General features: G+C 30.9%; 2 protein-coding genes across 2 annotated transcripts; both read right to left on the bottom strand.

The window, feature by feature from the left end:
- Positions 1-1,498: 1,498 nt before the first annotated feature.
- On the bottom strand, positions 1,499-3,565 carry LOC136085765 (uncharacterized). Its single transcript, XM_065807184.1, has 4 exons — positions 2,937-3,565; positions 2,706-2,826; positions 2,266-2,518; positions 1,499-2,183 (listed from the first exon to the last, which is right to left on the bottom strand). Exons 1-4 carry the CDS (start codon positions 3,413-3,415, stop codon positions 1,537-1,539), a joined length of 1,500 nt encoding a protein of 499 aa, XP_065663256.1. The 5' UTR covers positions 3,416-3,565; the 3' UTR covers positions 1,499-1,536.
- Positions 3,566-8,768: 5,203 nt separating this feature from the next.
- Positions 8,769-9,191, bottom strand: LOC136086092 (uncharacterized). Its single transcript, XM_065808362.1, has one exon. The coding sequence runs from the start codon at positions 9,189-9,191 to the stop codon at positions 8,769-8,771; it is 423 nt and encodes a 140-aa protein (XP_065664434.1).
- Between the last annotated feature and the right edge of the window lie 4,054 nt (positions 9,192-13,245).

Raw genomic sequence — 13,245 nt, 5'->3', positions numbered from 1 at the left:
CTAATTTCGTACTAAATTAAGTAAGCAAAATATTATATCATAAGGTAGAAAAAAAGCATACCTTGTATTTGAATTTAATCTTATTTGTGTGGCAAATAGGGACGCTTGGTACTAATTTATTTAACTTAATTTGATATAATTTGGATATTAGATATTACAACTTAAAATATATTGTTCTTTTTTAATTTAGTTCTGCTTTAAATGCATTGCGTTATAATATATTATAAAGACCAATTTTTTTTTTAAATTATGATAATACTACAATAAAAATTATTTATATTATCATAGCAGTAAATAATTATAACTAATATAATGAATACAACAACTATACTATAAAAAAATAATTAATATACAGGTAGAGTTCCCTTAAAAACACATACCCCCTTAAACACTACATGTATAAACTTTCAGCTCTGGGTTCCACTAATTTCAATGAAATTATTAAACAATGATTGAATCAGTATCTATAAACATCCTAGATTACAAACTAATTAAAAATTTACCTCTTTTACTATTTTAAAATCCTAAAAAAGTGAATACATTGTGAATATTTTATTTTTAAAATGGTTGAATTTATGCATAATGACCCCTTACTGTATAAAAATTTAATTTTAAGTTTGCAGTTGTCTTATTTCTAGATAATGTTAGACTTGTTCTAATCCACCAATATAATATAAACTAATTTACAAACACCTAAAAATGTTTATTTTGCATTTTATTCGCAGTGCTATGGATGTAGTTTTTAAGGGGTCACTAGCTGTAAAATAGGAAATCTAGCTTTTAATACAATTACAATGTATATGTTGAATAAACAGAAGTAAGAAAAAAATAAGAAATGTATATATTTAATTCAATAATAGTATACTCTTTGAATAACATAAAATGACCATAAAAAATCATATATATATACTTCTTAACACAATAACAATGTATATTTGGAATAGCATAAAATAGTTCTGAAAAAGAGACATGCAATAAACAAACATTTTATCTAAAAAACATAAATGAGTCATTAAAATTTGAAATGTTTGACTCAGAACAAAAATATTGTTTTTATTTACAATTTGGATGATGATGATGCAGATGCAGGAAGAATCATTGCCGGTTTCTTGTTATCAATGCGACAAGCCTATTTAGTACATACAGATTTAAGAATAGAATGACATTGTGAACACTCTTTTAAAAATTAAGCAAGACATTCTTCTACACAAGAGCATTGCAGTTTGCAACGATAAAATAGTTTTTTTTCTCCTCTGAATTACCTTTTTTTTTATGTTTTTCTCCTTCAAGAGAAGCCACCTTTGAAACCACATCTTGTGCCTCTATAGATCCATGCACATTAGTGACCATTGTTGTTTTTGTTTGATTAATCTCCTTGGGTTTAACCCGGTTTACTGAAAGTAAACCAGGCACTTCTGCTAAATTAAGGCTTTCTTCATATGATTTCTCAATGAATCATTAAGACATTTCATACATTGACTTTCAATATTTGGCTGAACCACACCTTCCTTTCGTTTGCGCTACATTTGACTGAGATCATGGAGTTGTTGCTAAGGGTCCATCTTTTGATGTCACACTTCTTGTTTTCTTAGGAGTAGCAGATATTAGAGAAACATCATCAGTTTTATCAATAAGGAGAGCTGCTTGTTCAAACTTATCCTGTTGCATATCATCAACATTAAGACCATTCTTACTTATACCAACTCTCTTAGCAGCTGATACGATATTGGCAGCAGATGCCCAATTGTTCCACATTGTTCCTAGGATATTCATGAATCTTTCTCGGTTTATTGTCTGGAAAGAGGAATAGAGTTCATATCGCGTGTTATTATAATAGCGATGGAGCTGTTGATTAGGTGCTTGGTCAAGTAGCTGTGTAACTCCAGTAGTATCAGGCGGAGACACAAATAAATTAATTTGCTTTTCACGCAAAAAATTAAAAACTTTAAAGTCAAAACATGATGAATGATCATCTGATAGAAGCACAACTGGGCGCTCTATACCTTGCTCGGTGAGATGTTTATCAAGCTTGTTATACGCAGCCAATAATGAACAGTTGTCTTGCGAACCACTTTCTGTCGTTGAGATAATCAAATTTTTGATGTTACTGACAGCTTTTTGTGGTGTCATCTGGCTCGTTATGCCTTTGCCAGCAAATATTACCTGACACAATGAAACCACTCCTAAAAATATAAATATTATATTTCACTTTTTAAAAATATAATACTATAAAAGCAACAATTTTAGTTGTTAAAATTGACTCACCTGATATTGAAACAAATGGGTTTATAGTTATGCTCTCTCTGTTTTCGCGAATCATTTTTTTACATGTCTCTCCTTTGCCAGCATAAACTAACCCAGCGGTTGTACCATCTACACCGTAGTTGATAAACTGTGGTGTTTCATCATGATTGAAAACTCTTTCTGTTGCAATATCACCGACCCATACACCTGTTTTTATTTTTTTATAGTTCTTCATTATTCTACAAGCAATCAGTTCGTCAGCCAAGGCATCTAGGTTAAAAAAAGTTATAAAATTAATAATAAAATCAAGTTACAAAAGTTATCAACGTACAAAACATATAAACTTATTCAAGTATAAAAACCAAGTTGTAGAATGAAAACACTTAAGAATGAAATTAACAATAAATCTTTTTATATTCAGGATAAACTAAAAAAAATGTGATACCAAAATTTTTACCTAGATGAGCTGTAGCCATCTCCCTAGTACAATTTAGGGCTCTGTTCATTTTAACTCGGCCTTGCCTCTTAATGACAATATCATCATGTTCAGCATGCCATCTTCTCCAAAATGATTTCCCAAGTCTAAATAATTGGAAAAAAATGCTCAGTATTTTACATCTATTTAATATCTACTGTACCCTTCTACCTGTTGGGATGTAGAGAAAATCAATGTAAAGGATTAACTTCCTTACTTTCTATTTTGTAGTGCCATTTTTCCACTTGGTGATAGTTTTAAAAACTTTCTTCCACCTTTTCCATTTTTGTTCAAATAATCTCTGATTTTCAGCACATCCAAAATAATTTCAGAAACTTCTTTCTTAGAGAGTCCCTGGTGGGCTCTGTTTTTGTTTCTGATAAAACAAACTATTTCCTTCTCATCATCTGGATGTAACACTCTCAAATGTTCCTTTTTTACATTCTTGACTTTTCCATCTAACCTTCTGTCTATTGTACCACGATCTTTAATTAAAGGAAACTTACCTGTTTTTAATGCTGCCTGTCCTCGTTTTTTATTTTCTGTGCACCAATCTACTGCCTCTGATATTTGATTTTTTTTAGCTCTTATGTCCTTTCTGTAAACTGTTGCTTCAGCTCGAGTTTCTGGCTTTGTTTTTGTTCTACTTCTTTTTCTACCAGCAGAAATCTTAAAGTTAAACTGCGGTTTTCCCATACTATTATTTAATTTAAACACTAAAAATAAAGAAGATACATACTTAATTGATGATTACGAGCACAAAATAAACAGAAAGGTACCAGTTATAACCATTTAAACATTTCATGGTTAAAGAAGATCAGTATAAACATTTTCTCCGTTCCCGGCTATTCTAAGTGAGCCCGTGAAGAAATATTTTACCTAATGCAATGTAGTATTTAAGGGGGGAAATCATGTAGTTTTTAAGGGACTTTACTAGCTAAAATGCTATTTTTTGTTGGACTAAGTTAGTCAGCCTCCTTGTATATCATACTACACGGATTTATGACATAATAAAAAAAAAAGTTACAATTTTCAGAAATTTTTCATCCATATAAATACAATTATGTTCCTTGTAGTTTTTAAGGGGAATCTGTGAAAAAATTAGAAAATTCACAGTGCTAATTCTCACCAAATATGGCAAACCAAGGATAATGACTTCCAGGGAAGAAAAACCCTATATTAGGTATTTTCAAATTGAAAAAAAAATTTTCAAATAGTTGACCTGTAACAATTGTACCCCATTTTAAAAATTTGAGTAGTTTTTAAGGGAACTCTACCTGTAATAAAAAATATTATTTCACATTTCTTATGCCAGGTTTTTTTGAGAATAAAAAAAGTTCCGAAAGACGAGATATTTTGGCACGTAACTTTCACGTAAAATAGTAACCTGGACAAAGTCACCTAAAATACACGTGATTGAAACGTGAATAAAACGTTGCGTGTTTACTGGGTAAGTCTGAAGCTTTTATTACACTTAAAGACCACAAGGACTCGTTCCAAAACAATAAACACTGCCGTCTATCGAACCCTGTCAAAAGTGAACTTGGTCACATAAGTAAAAAATACCTTGATACTATAAATAAAAAAATTAGAACTGTATTAAGTTATTAACTGTATTAACCAATAGAAAAATACCCCTGATGCAATCAAATGGTTTGAAAATATAACAGATAAACAACATTGCTTTTTTATTCAATTTGACATTGTCGATTTTTACCCCACTATTACATCAGAAATACTAAGTAATGCAATATTGTTTGCAAAAAAACACACAAGTATTAGCGAAGAGAACATCAGAGTCATTAAACATTGCAGAAAGTTCTTGCTATTTTTTAAAAGCGAAACATGGAAGAAAAACTTAGCTCACGACTGCTTTGATGTCACAATGGGTTGTTTTGACGGTGCAGAAGTTTGTGAACTGGTGGGCCTATATATATTAGACTCACTATCTAAAATAATAAATAAAGAAGACGTTGGACTATATCGTGACGATGGTCTGATCATACTTCGTAAAAAAACTGGATCACAAATTGATAGAATACGAAAAAACATAGTTAAAGTTATAAAAACGATCGGTTTTAAAATAGAGATCCAAACAAACCTACCCGCAGTCAACTTCTTAGATGTATCCTTTAACTTAGAAAAAAGCTCCTACCAACCTTTCAAAAAACCAAATGATTATCTACGTTACATCCACTCTGAATCCAACCACCCTCCGCAAATAATAAAGCAAATCGCACCCCTTAAGTAAACTATACAATCGAAACACCATCAAATTGAGTTACAGCTGCACCAAAAATATCGAAAGTATGATAAAAAGCCACAACAAGAAAATTAGTTCAGAAAGACCAAAAGAATACCCACCCTGCAATTGTATAAAGAAAGAAAACTGCCCTATAATAGGAAAATGTAGAGCCTCTAATGTTATTTACAAATGTATAGTATCCCCCCCCCCTAACACCCCAGAAAAAGTATATATTAGCCTAGCAGAAGGTGAATGGAAGAAAAGATGGGCTAACCACAAACACTCATTCACAAATAAAAAGATGAAAAATTCAACCACCCTTTCAAAGTATATATGGCAGATAAAAGAAAACTTAAAAATAACACCAAAATTAACTTGGTCAATAATTAAACAAGTCCCCGCCTACAGCAACGTAACAAAAAAATGCTCGCTTTGCCTTCATGAAAAACTTTGCATAACATCATACAAAGGAAAGCAAAAATTATTAAATAAAAAAACAGAGATTATTTCTAAGTGCCGTCACGAAAACAAGTTCTTGCTTGACAACCACGAGCCCAAAGATTAAAAAACCAAACCACGCTCGCAAATAGTTATAGTTTTATAACTGTTTTTGAACGCCACGATGTATATATAATAAGTAAAAGTCTTTGAAATAATATATTTATATATTTGTTCGAAATGATATATATTATATATATATATAAAGCTTAAAAATTAGGTAAATTGAATCAAAAGTAAATTGTAAGTTATAAATAAGACTTACTGATAAACTAATTGGTTAGCAACAACAACTTCAACACCAAAAAGTAAACCCGCTTTAGAATACTATAAGTAAAAATTTTTAATAAAATCTCAACTTTCGAAAAATATTATTCAACGTGTGTAAAAATTTTTAGACTAGTTAAAGAGAAACGGCAAATTTACCTTATCGCACTCAAAAATATCTAAAGACGTAGGAAATTAAAAAAATCTCCACTTAGAAAACAAAAAACCCACCCTATTAGACTACCAAAAAAAAAAAAAAAGAAACTGATTGACATAATAAATAAATAGTTGCAGAATCTATTTTTATGTGGGGACGAAAGAGTTAGCTTAATTTACTTATATAAACAATTAATTAATTTACTTATATAAACAAAACTGAAACATTTTAATTTAAATAACTTTATTAATTCTAAAGCAAAACGAAGTCCCCAAAAAAATTATTGTAGTGCAATCTTTTTTTAAAAAAATAGCATCCATATATGGGTATTTATTTTCATGGGTGGGTTTTTATACTTCGGCATCATTTGTTACGTTTTTTAGACGAAGTTTTTCAAAAACGTATACGTTTTTGAAAAACTTCGTCCAAAAAACGTAACAAATGATTTTATGTAGGTGCCGAAGAAAAAAAACCCACCCATGAAAATAAATAGTATACGATATAATTTACGTTTTACGTTTTAAATATATCGTATAAGATATATTTTTTTCCGCGATAAAATGTCACGTGACAAAATTTACAACTTTTACGCCAGTGATATTTAAGTTCTGAACATAATTTTTTCTTGGTTCTTGTAGCAATGATTTAATTTCTAATTTTAATTTTACTTGATTTAAATCAGTTCTTATGAAATTAGTTTCAGTTCAGTTCTTATGATTTCAACTTTTTAATTCTTACTTCAGTTACTAATTCAGTTCATATTTTATTTCTATCAAATTTTACAGCAATTAGTTGTCTTAATTGCACATTTTATTGAAAAAATTAAAGTGTAGTCTTGAAGTGTATGAATTTGGGTAACTTGTACTAGTTGCATTCATTGTAAAAAAAATTTATGGCATCTTCCGGGGCCTTGATTTCCTAATTCTTGATACAACTTGTCTCGTTTCTAAGATGGTTGCACTATAATGTTCATATACTGGTTTTATGAGAAGCTGGAGTGTGTGAGCCATACAGGGCATTCGACGATAAGGAGTATGATCTGGCAGGGATAAATCAGCTTGTTCTGACTGAGACTGAATCTCTTCCTCATCAGTTTCATATTCAGACTCGTCAGATTCAAACTCATAAGATTCAGATTCGTCAGATTTCGTAGCTGCATGCACTTCCTGTAAGAGCCTAATGGCTTTAATCATACTAGACCGTTGTTTGAAACAATCAACATAACTTGATTTTCTCTAATACCCCACTGGTCAAGGAATTTCTTTAAACATTCGGCAAGCATCTCACCCGTGTGGGGATGTTGGAGTTCCATCAAATTTAGGAAAGCATGTCGTGTTTTATCAATGGTGGTGTCATAGAAACAAGCAGATACTCCAAGGAACGATGCTGTGAGACCCTTCTTCGTCCAACCATCAAGACAAATTGTTACTTTGCGTGTATGATTTATCAAGTATTTCAATTGTGCAGATTGTAGATAAAACGTTCGTATATCCGCTTGTTCAGTATTGCAAACCCTGCAATATAAGATTTAAATTAGTTAAAATTTAATGCACATCAGTTAGTGTTGTTTGTTACTATAGTATTACATCAATAATACTTTAAATACAGGTAAACATTTAAAAGTTATTTAGCATTGAATGAATTTAAAACAATTTAAAAATTTAGTTTTGTTAAATATTACCTGGCAATTTAAATTTTGGGTCAAGCGTTTTTATCATCTTTCGAAACGACGGCTGATCAAGCAATACCATTGGTATTAACAATCATTTCAATCACGCTATCCTGACGCACTTGATATTCACTTGATTCCGTTGACCATGCGGTGATTCGGTGTTCAAAGCACTTTCTTATTGTCTGGGTTTTTGCCTTTCCACTACTTTGGGAAGATGTAGAATTGATTTCATCAATTTACGTTTCAAAAATATTTTTTCTGCGTTTCGTTTTTCCTTTTCATCCGTGTAACATTTGTTTGTGTCTTTATGTATTCTCTGAACATGCGCTACCAAGTTACTTGAACTAATACCGACAAGAGTTGCACCACCTGCGCCCTCATTATTTATGCCCTGTACTAGACACGTGGATTTGTCAGTTTTTTCATCGTAAACGAAGAATTTCCATGCGGGACTGTCACGTTTCCTACCAGCCAAAAACCTTGATAAACTCGTTATTCTGTTAGTGATTAATTTGCAACTCTTAAGAATCATTAGATGTTTATTTTATTTTAAAACAAAAGATTGAACGTATTGAATTTATACTTAACGTAATGAAAAGCACGTGACCAGTTTTGTGGTCCAACGATACATTCTATAATTATTCCAAATATTATCATTATGATGCTTATATTACCAATGGTTTCTTTTCATGAAAAAAAAGATCTAAATGTTTTCATGCTCATCAAGATTTGGCATGTCACAAAATAGCCTCGTTATATCAGCTAAACGTTGTATAATATAAAGATATTGCGGAGTTAATGGGTAAGTAGATTTCCAGTAGGTGAGCGATAGAAGGTAATTATCTTTTGAAAGTCATTCGATGCCTACATACCCAACTATTGGGACTGTTTGGTAAAAACAACAAAATCATTGTAGACCATCTTGAAGGAAGAATTGGTTACAAATACACAAAACGAAGTGCAAAGTGAGATTTTTGATAAATAAGCTACTCTAGCATTACAAAAAAATGTTAAAAACCATCCGAGAACGCAAGTTGTTTTTCCATTACTGCCGATGGAGGCACTGACATGAGTAATAAAGAACAGCTACTGTTTTGTATTCAAACGATAGATAAAGATTTGAAACCTTTTAAAGACTTAAAGGATTTTACCAGTTGAAAAATATTAGAAGCGATACTATTACTTTTATACTACTAAAAGCTGAAGAAACTTAAGATGGAACACAATAAGGTGGATTAACACAATAAGGTGGATTAACACAATAAGGTGGATTAACACAATAAGGTGGATTAACACAATAAGGTGGATTAACACAATAAGGTGGATTAACACAATAAGGTGGATTAACACAATAAGGGGGATTAACACAATAAGGTGGATTAACAAAATAAGGTGGATTAACACAATAAGGTGGATTAACACAATAAGGTGGATTAACACAATAAGGTGGATTAACATAATAAGATGGATTAACACAATAAGATGGATTAACACAATAAGGTGGATTAACACAATAAGGTGGATTAACATAATAAGATGGATTAACACAATAAGATGGATTAACACAATAAGGTGGACCGTTCGGGCAGAATATATTAAGAGAGTCATCAATAAACACCAGGTCTATAAGCATGAAGTGAGCGTCGAGTTACAAATGTATCGATAGAGAACATTTGTTGTGAAAGGGCCTTAATTTTTTTTAACATTTTTGCTATGACATCTGTCAAACATATTTAGTAAACATCAAGTCATTGTACAAACAACATCATATTTTTTAATCGTGTTGAAAATGTTGAATTTGTACCAGAAAATGATAATTTGCGGTAAGCACTAATTTTTTGTTTTCATTTGAAGAAAACTGCTGCTGAATTGCATCGAATGCTTGTCGAAGCTTATGATGATCATGCTCTATCGGAAGCAACATGCAAAAAATGGTTTCAACGGTTCAGAGATAATGATTTTGATGTGCGAAATGAAGAACGTGGAAGACCACCAAAAAAAATTGAAGACACAGAATTGCAAGCAATACTGGATGAAGATGACACTTTAAGTCAAAAACAAATGGCAGAAATGTTAAATGTTTTACAACCAGCAATTTCTGACCGTTTAAAAGCTATGGGAAAGATCCAAAAATGTGGGAAATGGGTGCCACATGAATTGAATGGCAGGCAGATGGAAAAGCAAAAAACCACATGTGAAATGTTGCTGTTACGACACGAAAGGAAGTCAGTATTGCATCGAATTATGACTGGTGATGAAAAATGGATTTATTTTAAGAATCCCAAATGCAAAAGATCATGGGTAAATCCAGGAGAAGCATCAACATTGATTGCAAAACCTGATCGGTTCGTAAAAATGACAATGATCTGTGTTTGGTGGGACCATAAGGGAGTGGTGTATCATGAACTTCTAAAACCTGGCGAAACTGTTAATACGCAACGCTAACGACAACAAATGATCAATTTGAACCATGCATTGATCGAAAAACGACCAGGATGGGCCAGAAGACACGGAAAGGTAATTTTGTTGCATGATAATGCTCCGAGTCATACAGCAAAAGCGATCAAGGAATCGATAATACCACTTGGCTGGGAAGAGTTACCTCACCCGCCGTATTCACCAGACTTGGCTCCTTCCAACTACCATTTGTTTTCATCGATAGGACACGCATTGAATAAGCAGCACTTCAATTCCTATAGTCGTGAATGGGTCTCCGAATGGTTTGCCTCAAAAAACAATCAATTTTATTGGCGTGGTATCCACAAATTGCCAGAAAGGTGGTCACAATATGTAGAAAGCAATGACAAATACTTTGAATAAAATATTTTTTACTTTGTCATTGTTTACGAAGAACAAACAAGCAATGTCTATTACCCAGAAACAGCCAATGATTATTTTAAGGCCTATATATTTTGAAGCTCTCGACACAATTATTAATGAATCGAACATCGATTCAAACAAACAGCATTCAAGAAGTTTATGAACGTTGAAGAATTGTTTTTGAAAGCCATTAATAAGAATCTATCAAAAGAGCATTTCATTTGAAACCAAATAGAAAGTGAGCTTCATCTCATACCAACTATTTAAAAAAAATTTATGTCAAATAATTTTTGAGATAAATGCAAGACACTTCAGAATATGGATAAAGAAAACCACTCAATGATCCAGAATATTTAGATGATTATCCAAATCGTGTTAAAAAGTAGAGCTACATCGACCACGCCAGGACGCTCTTTTAAAATGCAGAGGAAGGTCAAAACATAGCTCAGATCAACATTAGCTCAAAAAAGGTATATATCCTTGTCAGTGCTAAGCACGTACGTTGATATTTTTGATAGTCTATTTTTAATAGAAGTAGCCCAGCGATTTACTCAGCTGCACAGGATAAGCACATGAGTGAGTTCTGAACATTAATATAAAAACCTTTATTAGATTTTTTTTCACATTTTTGCAATTTTTTTATTATTTGAATAAAATTTTCGAACAAAATATTTATTTTCAAAACTGTGGCAAAAAAAGTTTTTTTGAAACACGAAAACATTTGAATTCAAAATAAATGTTTTACTTTGTCCCCCCTCCTCCCCATCCTCCGCAAATTTATTGCACGCCTTGGCCCATGCATTGTAAGTTTATTTGGGTGCAATGTCTGTTTTATTTTAGCCAACGTATTAGTAAGTTTTAAAATGATTTTTTATTTATCTTTATTTTTGTCTTGACAACTGTCAAAAAATAGTTTGTTTGAAAAATAATTCCTCTCTTCTAATATACTTCATTTATTGAGAAATAAATCATTTATAATAAAACCTTGAAAAATAAATCATCTATAAAAAATAAAATAAAATCTTATGGAAAATAAAAATCTTATGAAAAATAAAATATCATCTTTTAAATATTATCTTATAAAAAATAAAATAAAGTCTAAAAAATAAATTAAAATCTAAATAAAAAATCTTGAAACATAAACAATCTACAAAAAATAAATCATTTATTGAAAAATAACTCCTCTATTCTAACGTACTTTATTTTTCATTTAGGCGTTCACGGCTCGTGTTATGTGTGACCGTTGCGGAAACTTTTATGCCAAAGTTTTTAAATAATAATGTTTTAGATGTTTAAATAGAATTTTATGGTCTATAGCATGGAAGGCTTTAGGTAAGTCTATGAAGATGTTTTAAGTATACTTAGATTCTAACGATTTAGTGATACTACGTCTTTGGTAGAAGTTGTTTTTAAAAGACGTACTGATGGTTAAATCAGGGGTGTATCTTTTGGTTTTTGAGATGGCTAACTTCCAGACAGACTTATGTCAAATAAGAATGCTTTGCAAAAAATTGCGATGATTGGAGCCTGGGAACAAACAAAACCACAGAATTTTCACCTCTGCCCGAACATGAAAGCAACAAGTTGCTAAAATATTTGTACTATTCTTAATCAAACTTGTATTCATCGATAAATTTTAAATTTCATAGTATAATATTTCAGCTCAAATATATGACCATACAAAGTTTGAACCCCCTCAATTTGAGGGAGGTAATAATTTTATATGGGCATAATTTTTAAACGCTGATAAATTAAACAAAAATACTTAAAATTGTTCGATGAATATAAGTCTAATGAAAAATGGGAGAGGGAGACGGTTGTGAAAGCAAAAATTTTAGGGCCTTTTTTGTTCCCAAGCTTAAATCATCTAACATAAGTTTAATATATTTAACATACAAATAATTCAATGTCTGGAAGAATCTCAAAGACCAAAAAATGCTGGATCCGCCCTGGGTTAATAACAGATTATTGTCAGCAAAAAAAGCTTATATTCTGTTATAATACGTCTTTAATAACTCCGCATGAATTTTTATTTTTTTGCTATTTAATTCACCAAAGCTATTGTTTAACTGAAAAACATTGGTTAAGATATTATTTTTAAATTGATCTTTAGAATGTGTGAATCGATCAACATTTAAAATACCGCATGTTTTTTATACTTAAAAGGTGTTAAGTATAAAAAACATGCTGTCAGAGTTATTTCAAATGCCAATCGATTCACACGTTTTAAAGATCAATTCAAAAATAATATCTTATTTGTTATTAATTAAATTTTTTTTATATAAATGATTTTATTTAATTAAGCTAATATCCTTTGGTACAGTTAAACTAGTTTTCTAATCTTACTTATATTAGAGCTGTATCAAATGATAATCAAACTCATTTAAATAAATAAGAGTTAAAAAAGGAAAATGGGTTGTGTCTTTGAAGTATGTTTTAGCTAAAGGTTGCCAAAATTTTGTTATAAATTGAAAAATCCATCGGTTGAACACAGCAAGAAATTATAGGGCGAAGTGGAATATTGATGCAGCGTTCGGAATAAAGTATTCTTATTTTTTGGTGTGATAAAATTGATTAAGATCTTGGTTAACAAGTTTTCAAAAAAAAAAAGTTCAAAAGGTGTTCATAGAAAATTTATTAATATGGAGTTGTCTAGCCATCATGTTGTTTAATTTTTCAATATCAACTGTTAAATTATTAAAAAATAAAGTTATTTTTTCAAAACTCTTTGATTTACAAAATTTTATTTTTATTTATGATTAATATGACGATAGTTACTATGACGATAGCTGTTTTTACATAAATTATTATGACGAAAACTACATGATGACACCTGGCGTTAATTATGCGAACATAATTGTACTTTA

The sequence above is a fragment of the Hydra vulgaris genome, chromosome 10 (genome assembly GCF_038396675.1).
Source record: "Hydra vulgaris chromosome 10, alternate assembly HydraT2T_AEP".
Classification (NCBI taxonomy): domain Eukaryota; kingdom Metazoa; phylum Cnidaria; class Hydrozoa; order Anthoathecata; family Hydridae; genus Hydra; species Hydra vulgaris.
The sequence above is the reverse complement of the archived record's forward strand: the minus strand, read 5'-3'. Positions and strand labels throughout refer to the sequence as shown.

Excerpts from the sequence above, each read along its gene's own strand:
- LOC136085765 (XM_065807184.1), bottom strand. The coding sequence starts at position 3,415 with ATGGGAAAACCGCAGTTTAACTTTAAGATTTCTGCTGGTAGAAAAAGA. Across the intron at positions 2,827-2,936 it reads ATGGCACTACAAAATAGAAA|ACTTGGGAAATCATTTTGGA; the intron begins GTAAGGAAGTTA and ends CCAATTATTTAG. Across the intron at positions 2,184-2,265 it reads CCCATTTGTTTCAATATCAG|GAGTGGTTTCATTGTGTCAG; the intron begins GTGAGTCAATTT and ends TTATATTTTTAG.
- LOC136086092 (XM_065808362.1), bottom strand. The coding sequence starts at position 9,191 with ATGCTTATAGACCTGGTGTTTATTGATGACTCTCTTAATATATTCTGC.